Source organism: Lycium ferocissimum, chromosome 11, assembly GCF_029784015.1.
Source record: "Lycium ferocissimum isolate CSIRO_LF1 chromosome 11, AGI_CSIRO_Lferr_CH_V1, whole genome shotgun sequence".
NCBI classification, from domain to species: Eukaryota; Viridiplantae; Streptophyta; class Magnoliopsida; order Solanales; family Solanaceae; genus Lycium; species Lycium ferocissimum.
Genome location: NC_081352.1, coordinates 4,788,240 through 4,798,981, shown reverse-complemented (window position 1 = coordinate 4,798,981; position 10,742 = coordinate 4,788,240). Strand labels below are relative to the sequence as shown.

At 35.4% G+C, this 10,742-nt stretch overlaps 2 protein-coding genes across 5 annotated transcripts; both read right to left on the bottom strand.

Annotated features, from left to right (window-relative positions):
* Positions 1–962: 962 nt before the first annotated feature.
* Positions 963–3,306, bottom strand: LOC132036367 (uncharacterized). The gene is made up of 3 exons (XM_059426695.1): positions 2,715–3,306; positions 2,514–2,595; positions 963–1,306 (listed from the first exon to the last, which is right to left on the bottom strand). The coding sequence occupies exons 1-3, from the start codon at positions 2,811–2,813 to the stop codon at positions 1,158–1,160; spliced, it is 330 nt and encodes a 109-aa protein (XP_059282678.1). The 5' UTR covers positions 2,814–3,306; the 3' UTR covers positions 963–1,157.
* Positions 3,307–4,155: 849 nt separating this feature from the next.
* Positions 4,156–10,384, bottom strand: LOC132036366 (uncharacterized). 4 transcript variants are annotated; one of them, XM_059426693.1, is made up of 7 exons: positions 10,080–10,208; positions 7,581–7,645; positions 6,843–6,934; positions 6,614–6,736; positions 5,713–6,495; positions 5,144–5,360; positions 4,156–5,020 (listed from the first exon to the last, which is right to left on the bottom strand). In XM_059426693.1, exons 4-7 carry the CDS (start codon positions 6,725–6,727, stop codon positions 4,479–4,481), a joined length of 1,656 nt encoding a protein of 551 aa, XP_059282676.1. In that variant the 5' UTR covers positions 6,728–6,736; positions 6,843–6,934; positions 7,581–7,645; positions 10,080–10,208; the 3' UTR covers positions 4,156–4,478. The 4 variants fall into 4 exon arrangements, with proteins under 4 accessions (XP_059282676.1, XP_059282677.1, XP_059282675.1 ...); XM_059426694.1 differs by lacking the exon at positions 7,581–7,645 and adding an exon at positions 7,180–7,278; XM_059426692.1 differs by lacking the exon at positions 10,080–10,208 and adding an exon at positions 8,265–8,284.
* Between the last annotated feature and the right edge of the window lie 358 nt (positions 10,385–10,742).

Below are 10,742 nucleotides of genomic sequence, written 5' to 3'. Positions count from 1 at the left end.
ATAGACATTTTTATGTCGTACTTGTGTTGTATTTTAGCTTCTTACTTTCTCCATAATTTCAGTTGCTCAAAATCAAAGCTCTCTTTAACTTTTTTTATTCTCTAGAAAAAGAGAGTTAAAGAGTGATGTAGAGAGTTGATAACAAATATATATTGTTCATTATTTGTTGTCCTTTCTCACGTTTCAAAGAAGCAACAACTCATATTGAAATCTAGTCTCAAATTTCTTGAATTCAAGTTTCATCATTCTAGCTTCCTAATTTTTACTTTTATCTTGTATTTGTTACTTTTACTGTATAGGCATTTTTAAAATTATTTTTAAAATTTCTTGAATTAGGTTACATCATTCCAACTATCACTTGAAAAAAAGAATTATTAGGAGAATTCGATTAATAAAACAATTAATCATAACTTTACCTATCAAAAGCTAGAAAAATAGACTTCAAATAAAAATATATATATATAATCTTTTTTTTTTCCTTGAAAAAAAAAATTGAGCCCTCCTTTCGAAGTTTGATTTTAGGCCACCAATAGTATTGAGCCGCCCCTAAGGATAAGCTCAAAAAGTACTAAAAGTGGAACTCCTTCATTTCTTTTGAAACAGACCAAACTAATTTCAAACAATCCATCGCACAGGCATGACAGGGGGAGACAATTAGTATGAAAAGTTACTTATGAAACTTGTTGTCACTTATGAAACTTGTTTTCCATACTTTCATCATGTAGATCATTTTCCTAAGCATAAAAGGAGCGTCTAGAGTATCTTAAGAAAAGACAAAAAAAAAAAAAAAAAACAAAACAAAACAAAACAAAAGTGTTTAAAGACAATCAATGGCACTGGAATTATCTGCATACTCTTCTTCTTCTTTTTTTTCGCTAATCTGCACACTCTAACCTTCAGTATTTGTGAGAAGATTATCAGCTTAACGCCTAATTAAATCAGCTCATAACTTTACTTAGATGTAATCGAAAAATACAGATTTAAATCATTCACTAATTTGTAAGGAGCCATTAAAGTATAGACATAGAAAACTATTATAAGAAAAAAATCAGCATATTGCTAACATTAATTACACGCGTAATATGCAACCTGACTAAGGGGAAAGTAAGCAGAAATTATTAGTAAAGCTGGAGGTACACACTTGTGTTAGTAATTAATCAGGTGCAAGAAGAGAGGAAGCAACGCATGAGGAAAGCAAATCTGTTGAAGGGGTTCCTGCAGACTGAAGCTGCTTCTTCTTTTGAATATTCACAAGTTAGAGTCACCTTCTTCTCCACCACACTTATCAATAATGATTTCGTTTCTCCTGTAATCATCCGTCTCATAGTCAAATATAAAAAAACTCAAAATAATGCTTAAATATACATACCATCACCCAGTGGCCAAATCAAAATTTTCATCAAAGAGGTTCAAAAATATGAACAAGTAAATATACGAAGAAACCAAAGGGATTCAACAATACATAAAAATATAATTTTAAACTTATATATACAATGTAAGTTTTCGAAGGGATTAACCCCCTCAACCCTAGCCTGTGACCGAATTAATACCGTGTTGTGCAAGTCCTAATTTTTAAATCTTAGGAGCAAGTAAAAAGGATCATTAGTCAAGCTAATTAAGTTGATCAGGTAAGGCTTGAATTACCCGTTTAAGAGCCATTAGGAAATTTTGTTTTTTATATGGCTTCAAATAGAACTTAAATTAATTGTGCTTTAAACCAGAAATCTCTCAAAATTATCAGATAGGGGAATAAATTTTCCAGACCAATGGGACCAAGGAAAAGCAAAAGAAATTTCTTAACAATAGGACATATCATACCCAACACTTAGTGCCAAAGAGTGATTAATTCCGTGAAAGTTAGGGCATATACTCTGAAAGCAATGGAATCCAATGCAAATCCAGTGGTCCAAATAAAACAAAACAAGATCCGGTGGTCCAACAAAGCTATTTGTATAAATAATGACTTCTCAAATTTTATAATATCTACAGTTGCAAATGGTCCACTTAGAATGATCATGACTAACGTGTATATATTGCAGCCGACTTTGTTGAAATTCTCATGTGGACCCCACAAAGCTAAAAAATTTGGGTCCTTGCAACGGTACTCAATGTAGCCAAGGAAACTAGACCTCTTCCTGAATGTTGAAACAGTAAAAGAGAAGACCGACGAGACAATGAAACACACACCCGTGGCCGTCAATCGGAAAAGAATAGCCCGATGCACAAAGCATTCCACGTCAGCGGAGTTCGAAGAAGGACTGCACTCATAGAGTGTGATGTAGACAGTCTACCCTAATGTAAACATGAGTGGTTGGCTATTTCCACGATTTGAACCCCTGATCTATAGGTCACACGAAAAACAATTTTACCGTTGCTCCAAGGCTCCTCTAACCGTCAATCAGAAATGTCATGAAATGGCTCTCGAGGGCAAGAAATATGTACAAGCGAAGATTATTTCAATGGAGAAAGATGATGACATCTATTTATATAAGACAGGAGGAAGAACTACTTACCATTCATCTTTGACATCACTTCAGCCACCCTCTGCTGGCACTTGGTGCACCGGTAGTCCGCCAAGAACACGACTTCCTGCACCTGTAGCATGCCCCCCCAAAATAAGGAACAATTAACTCCCATAATTGCAATAACATTGACACAAAATGTTATGGTTGGACATACATGTATGGGTGAAAGGAGAATATAGAACTACTTACAAGTGGTATGGACAAGGATTCAATAGAAGCGAGTGTAACTCTAGGAATTGGCATCCTCATCGACTCATCTGCTCGCAGCCTATTCTTCTTCCAGTGCATGTTTTCCCGCAATCGCTTTGAAACTAATCTTTCTACAACATACTACTCCAAACATATGCTTGCAGAAGATGGATTTTGTGTGAAAAGATCATAATAAGGATTTATGAACAGCTAGCTCTCACCACAATGATAGGCAAGTCCCATCTTCCCCAGATGGATGTTTTTGTGTATTCGAGAAAAGGGACCGTTATAAGGTGGAATAGGTCTTTGAGTTGACAAAATAATATGATTTCGTTCTTACAAGTACACCACTACGGTTTCAACTTTCTTGTCACTGAATTATAGCATTGTACTACTAAAGGTTGCTTAAAAGACTAGCTCTCCCACACCCACAGCCCTGTTGATTATTTAGTTAGTTCACATTATCCATTCAGGTCAATTCGTGTTTAGGTAAGATAATTAGACCCCACCAGCTGGCTTAATTCCTAGCTCAAATTTGGCAACTTTCCTGATCGTGACTGATCATAGAATCAATAACATTATTACCCTCTAACTAGGCACTAAGCTTTCAACAAAGATTAATTATAGTCTAGCGGTGTCCTTCATCAAAAAAAAAAAAAAAAAAATTATAGTCTAGCGGTGTCACCCACTAACTCTGGTACTTAATGATGACATGTCTCAAGTCTTGCCTGTCGAGATACATTGAAGTACAAATTGTGCTCTCTAACATGAGATTGGTCACGAGAGTAGGCACTTATCTTTATAAAATCTATCAGAGACATGCATGTCAAGGTATAATTAGACACTAAAAATAAAAGTGTAATCTATCTAACCATTTAAACTTTTAAATGAGTTGATCACACACTTCAACACCAACTAATTTAGGAACTGATCGAGCGTGTTTCCTAGTTGGTGAACATGTTGGATGAGAATGGCAATACATGCCCAAACACAATCTTTGTATAAGACAGCTCCTCCAGACTTAATTTGGTAACAGATTTTGTCTTAATTTGGTAACAGATTTTGTTTTGGTTACAAGAAGTGCTTATTTGCTCGCTTGCAGCGCTTTAGACTTGAGTTCCCCATGTAGTATTGCAGATACATAAGAAAATTAACTCAAGAAACACATTCACAATATCCCAAACATGAAAGAAACAGTTCGAATGAGCAAGTCTACAACCGCCACATCTGAAAGCCTTTAACCCTCAACACAGAACATAGATCAGAACAAACGAAACGGTCCTCTATGGTTTGGTAAGAGCATATTGCCCATACATCTGACCTAAATTATAAGTCGCCATTGTTCAAGAACAGATTCAGATTGAATTGCGCAGCCCAGGAATAAGACGTCAGTAAGTCAAACAGAGAACAAAAGAGAGAGGGGCCAACCAGTAAATAAGTAGGAAAAAAAAATTCATAACGTTTATTGCAGAAGAGATGATTAGAGAGTACAAGTATCTGAAACTACATCGGAGAATTATATACCAGCTTACCAGATGTTCAGCTAGCAGGCTGTATATCTAAATGGTTACACTGCCATTAAAACTCCTCGGCTGTGCATAAACCATCAAGCTCTTCTTACAAATTATACGGGAATAACTTTAGAACTTATAAACCCTAAACCTTTCGAAAACGTCACTAAAGCATTTACACGTTAAATCAACTAGGCTACAATTAAGAGGGTAACCCTGCAGCAATCCTAAACTACAAGATAGACAAAATATATCACCTAGACATAACCAAGCTGGTTAATGGGGAAACTACCGAAGTGAACACAGAGTCACTAATGTATTTGCAATTGTCAGTATCAACTTTTGTGGAAGGGAAAAGGAACTTCCTGCCACTCCCCCTTACTAAATCTCTACTATTTTGACTTTTATTAACACTAAAATGAACCTTATGGACAGGGCTTCTGCAGTGTCTTCTTTTGCCTGATGACTTCCACCGCAACTGAGCTAGTAAATTATCCTTTGAAAGATCTCTGACCACTGTTGGCTCTTCTATCTTGTTCTCTTGGAAATCCAGCCCAGTAATGCTAGTGTTGTCCAAATTATTTTTATAAGGAACAGACGAGAGTTCTTGACCATCAGAAATGGCAGTTTGCTCCTGTTTACTATGACAGGAGTCATCTATCACCTGATTAACCTTAACAGCTGCCAATGCTGACACAAGCTCAGGACTTTCCTTCAAATTCCTCCACCCATCTTCCAACCATTCCTGTGAATGACGCAAATCACCTCGACCAAAGATCATCTCTTGTTTTTCTCCTGTAACAGAAAAACCAATGTCATAAATCGACTTGTGCAGGAAAAACAACGGAACAATTTCAGCAAAAGGAATCTGTGAACCGAGACAATCCAACACAAAATTCCAAGGAGATAAAATATTACCTAGGAGATAGACATGTAGTTTATCTTCAGATTCCTTTTCTACTACAATGCCTTCCCACCATCCATTGTGCCACCATGCGTCCACAATACATCCAATATTAACTGCCCATGAAACTTTGCCTGTGTAGGACATTGGAGAAGGACGAAGAATGCTTCTCCCAGAAATCCTTGCACCAAATGCATCAACTGCAGCTAATTTAGAGGTCAAAACCCACTCCTACAAGGAAAACATAATAACATTTAATTTTTGGTGAACAATGAAACGTAATTTGCAAATAGTTTCTTGGACTTGAAAAAAGCAGGGATTATTAAATGGGTGACCAGGAAATGGAAAGAAAATCCAGAAAAACAACTCAAATATTTTTAGTTTCTAAAAGGTAGCGACCCTGGCGCTCAATCCTTCTTTACATATTTGATCTTTTTAAGTAGTGTTGCCCAAGGATTTCTGTTGTTTTCTTTTCTTTTTTTAAAAAGGTAACAAGTCAAATTTTCTGCTTATCTTCTGGTTCGTCAATTAAGAGAAATCCTCCACCTTCCAACTTTAAAATAAAAGGTAAATCACCACTCACCTCAAGATTTTTAGCTTCATCATCTGCATCCTTGATATCCTGATACTGAACTTTCACCTTGTTCTTGTGCTTCTTGATGATCGTTGCTCGTAACCAACAACCCCTGATACCACTATCTTGAGACAGGATTTCAACCTGAGCCCCAATTGGAAAATACCGAGAATGCTCAAGCACATCTTTCGCAGGTAAAGACACATTAGACCAACCTTCTTTTAGACTGTTGTTGATATCTTTTAGGCCACATTTAACAGTTTCTTTCCTCTGAGTAGACAGCTTATACGTATCACCTGCTTTAGTTAAACGAAGCCTCTTCTTCGGCCTGCTTCCGACTGCATCAATATCTCCTCCCCCCTTCAAACCATCACAAGCGGGCTGAATTCTAGCAGGAGACTGAAAGGACAGGTACTTTATTATGTCTTGATCCCAGTAACCCTTACTTCGGGTGATGTCGAAGGGCTGGAGGTCATCATTATCAAACTGCCATCGGCATACAAACGGCTTCACTTGAGTGTGCCTAACCTCACTCAAAAATTTCTCATAATGCTGGGGACTGAGAACAGAAGCCAGTCCATCTATGCATTCAATACTGAGAGTTTGAAGACAAAGAGAAAAGAAAATCTCTCTGTCATTATAATTATGAGGCAAAACAATACCAACTTCATCAATTTTGTGAAACCATCGTACCACAACCATCCTGTTGCCTCTGGAGTCTTCGTATATATCATCCAAATGAGCAACCAGCTTCTTATCTTCTTCAGCTAACACATAGACAAACTCATGAACCTGCAAAGTTTGACAACAAAGCATTGATGAGCCTATTAGATTCCTGTCACGAAGAAGCTCCAAACTGTAAAATGCTATTCAATTTTCAAGATTAGGAAGAAGAGCTGAGCATACTTACAGAAACAATAACACCATTTCTGTTAAAGGACTGGTAATGTTTACGCTTTTTCCTACAGGTCCAGGGAGAACCAAGCCACATAAATTCAGTAGCATCCTTTCCTTGAAAAGACATCTGAACATTCTACAAGAGGATACAAAAAAGCAAAAAAAAAATTATAACAGCGGTGAACTATACTAACAAACATTGTGAAACACTTAGCAAATAGCAACAATAGCAAAAAACCAACCTTCAATACACCCGAATTAACATCACTAGTGTTTTTACTGTCAGAACATCCACCATTAGGACCGTCTGCCTTATGAGTATCAGAATCTGAAACTGGAAGCGTGGAAAAGGATCAGACATCACAAAAACAGGAATCCAACTCACTGAATATGAGAAGTCATGTACACAAATTAACAATAAACAACAAGAATGTAGGCACACAAGAGCAAGACAAGCAACAAGCCGCTTTTATCCCATCATAGTATCTCGGACATTGTAGGGATTCTACAACCAGACCACAAGAACATTCAAAGGTAAGCAGCAGTATTAACCATCAAACACTGTAGATGTTAACCTACATCAGAGGAAAAGATGAAGTCCTCAAAGCAGCTATTAGAGATGGACTTATGATTCCTTCAGTGCAGGTCATCTTTAGATCCCGAAATGTCCCTCTGAAACTGAATAGAGAGAACTTGGATTTGAAAGAATGGGAAAAGGACATAAGAAAGCAGACAAAAATTTAACAATATAATGTGTAAATGAAACAGATTTGCAATAGGTATCTCATATCTGTCCAATCAGTCTACACATGAAACTATACGAAAATGACAGATGCTAAAACTTTATCCAACATAGAAGTGAACAGATTTGGAATGAGAATCCTCATATAGGAGAAAATTGAAATGCCACAAATCTTCAAAATAAGGATGACCCCAGATTATGTAACACATTCATTAGAAAAGAGAAGTCAATCACAAACCATTGGCAGAAAACTTTTCATTCTCTATAGCCCACAAAATTTGATTGTAAAATAGTATGTTGCATCTGCATTGTCCAAGAAAATACAGACACAACATTAGCACAAAGAATAGGGGAGGCTCTCATCTAAAATGTTTTCTTTCTATAGTTTGCAATCCTGCTGCTGACAAACATAACAAAGTTGGAAGTTTACTGCAGACCTGAAAGTATATCCAATCAAAACTCTCTATAACACCATCATTGGATCCGAAATTTTTTGGCTGCTATAGCGAATGGCTGTTATATACCTATAACAACAGTGACATTTAAATAATATTTCGCTGCTACAAGCAAAAAAAGACGCATAAAATCTACTTTTTCATCTTCAATTATCAAATCCTAAGCATTTCTTAACGATGGAAATATATATTCATATAATATTCTTTGACATAAATAGTGTATCAAAATATTTGGTCAAAATCCCTACAACCAATATAGAGATTCTATTTCTATAAAGATGATTAAACACTATATTATTAAAATAAAAAAAGGATAGTTGTTATAGAGGGATGATTTTACAACGAGATAGTAAAAGGTGTTATAGAGAGCTAAAATATAACATAAAGAATCAGTTCCGAGAGAAACTTGGTTGTTATGGAGACGTGTTGTTATATGAGGATGCCGTTATAGAGAGGTATGACTGTACCTCATTTTTTGCTCTTTCCTCTAGATATCTCATTCTTGTTTCTGTACATCTGGATTTCAATAGGGAAAATTGAAAGAGAATTTTTGGTCTTATCTATAAAATCTAGCTCCGCTAAAACCTTAATAGTAATTCAAGCTTGTCTAAGATTATTCCAAAACAAATTGTAACACCAACATCAAACAAGGATAAATCTGCAAAATAACTAAGAGTATGTTTGATGGGATAAACTTATGGCTTATAAGCATATTTTTGTTATTTTGGCTTGAAAACAAGTGCTTCTACAAAAGTGCTTAAAAGCTATTTTGGCTTAAAAACACCTAAAATAAGCCAAAATAAACAGGCTCTAAAGAGAGCGCATCTGAGAAGAATTATAGAAAGCTACCACCATTAATTTTCCATCATCCATTGTGAACTTATAACTGTACCATAAAATACATTAAATGGGAGAACATAATATTCGTTTTAGAAAAAAATAGAATCATATTTAATATTCAGCCAAAGAATTGAATATTTAACAAATCCAGAATAAAACAAAACAAAACGGAGAAAAAAAGAGAAAAAATTCGCAATAATCCCGAAAGCCTTTTCCACTAATCCCAAAAGCCTGTTCCTTCTCTACGATGCTATTCCAGTAATTTTAATATTGCCAAAAAAGCATAATGTAATTGTAAATTTGTAATTAATACTCACTTCATCTAAATTTATGTGGCACCTCTCGGATTTCGAGATTCAAACAAGTTTTTCCTCGACCACAAATTTTTCATGTCTTTTAAATATTTTGAATTGTCAATCATTGTGACTTGTAGTACTTATTGTCATTTTCAAAAATGTAAATTTTATCACAAAAACTTATAGATTCTTTGTCCAAACACTCTGTCAAAATGAACAGATTTGACTCTCGAAATTCCAACTGTGCCACATAAATTGGGACATGGGAAGTAATATTACAGGGAAACTTTAATTGCTGAATCTGGAACTCCGTAATTCAAGAAATTAGCCTCCAACAGTTTTAAAACATTAAATAAGAAGGAAAAAACACCAACAAATGGCAGAAACACAGAGCTATATCCCAGAGAACAAAACCAGATGAATAAATTTACAAAATTTAGCCTCCTACAGTTTTCGAGAAAATTGAAAAAGCGAGAAGGTAACGGACAGATGAAAAAAAAATTCCCAGACCTTCACAAACAAGACGAAAAAACCCACCAATAATTCCAACTTTTCTTTCTCGACGATGCTATTCCATTAATTTTAACATTTCCAAAAAAACAAAACAGGAATTGTAATTAATAATATTAAGGGGAAACTTTAATTTGCTGAATCTGAATTAGCTTTGAACCCAAAAACTCCACAAAAGTTCCCACCTTATAAAACACCAAATACGAAGAAAAAAACACCAATAAATGGTAGAAACACAGATCTATATCCCAGAAAACGAATACAGATGAATAAATTTACAAAATTTAGCCTCCCACAGTTTCAACAAAATTGAAAAGGGAGAAGGCAACAGAACGATGAAAAAAAGAACAAAAAGCGAGAATTGAAAAAAAAGAGGTAATTAATTCAAAATCCTTTTCCTTCGCTATTCCAGTAATTTTAATATTTCCAAAAAGAAGGAATAAACTTTAATTGCTAAATCTGGAACTGATTCAAATTCCCAAGTAACCCCTACAAGAAATTTGCTTTGAACCCTAAAACTCCACAAACCTTCAGAATTTTTTTGAAAACACGAATAAATGGAAGAAACACAGATCTATATCCCAAAGAAGAAAACAAAATGGAGAATTGAAAATAAAATAAGAAAAAGAGGGGTACCTCGGACAATGGAATTAAGCCAATGAATAACGTCTATTCTAGACCTGAGTTTCGGAAGAGATGAAGAATTTGATAGAAAGAACAAAGACAAGTCCTTAATTGCATAGTGATAAGACTTGTCTTTTCCCACCACAGCCAGATCTGACCGTCCATCTCTCCTTTTCAGATAATAATGAACTTCTCTTCTTCCTTTATCCCACACCTCTGACCATGAAACATGATATGCTTCCATATTGTATATACTATTCGTTTGAGGAGAGCAATAATAATAATGTTGAGAATTTTTCAAGTTGTATGTTTTGGGAAAAGAAGAATTTATAGTAAGGGATGCCCCTAGGGTTTCGCGATTAGAATTTTGGGGGTTGTGGAATGAACGGTGGCGATTAGATCTATAATGATGCTACGGAGGAAACAACTAGGAAGTTCCATAAATACCCTAAATGCCCTTGGAAAGAAGGGGAATTACTAAGTGAACCGGGGCAACATGTCGTGTGTCGTTTTGTAAGAGGAGGAGACTCGCTCCTTTTCTAAGCCAGCTGGCATTGTCCGACGTTGAATTTCCCATTTTTCTACTAATATACTATAATACTACTATGTATAGATTATATATTTTACTATTAATAATTACTATATATTTTCTCTATCTCAATTTATGTAAAGATA

Excerpts from the sequence above, each read along its gene's own strand:
- LOC132036366 (XM_059426691.1), bottom strand. The coding sequence starts at position 10,311 with ATGGAAGCATATCATGTTTCATGGTCAGAGGTGTGGGATAAAGGAAGA. Across the intron at positions 6,935-10,079 it reads GCTTAATTCCATTGTCCGAG|TTTCAGATTCTGATACTCAT; the intron begins GTACCCCTCTTT and ends CCACGCTTCCAG. Across the intron at positions 6,496-6,613 it reads GAAATGGTGTTATTGTTTCT|GTTCATGAGTTTGTCTATGT; the intron begins GTAAGTATGCTC and ends CAAACTTTGCAG.
- LOC132036367 (XM_059426695.1), bottom strand. The coding sequence starts at position 2,813 with ATGCACTGGAAGAAGAATAGGCTGCGAGCAGATGAGTCGATGAGGATG. Across the intron at positions 2,596-2,714 it reads AATCCTTGTCCATACCACTT|GTGCAGGAAGTCGTGTTCTT; the intron begins GTAAGTAGTTCT and ends GGCATGCTACAG. Across the intron at positions 1,307-2,513 it reads AGTGATGTCAAAGATGAATG|GAGAAACGAAATCATTATTG; the intron begins GTAAGTAGTTCT and ends GGATGATTACAG.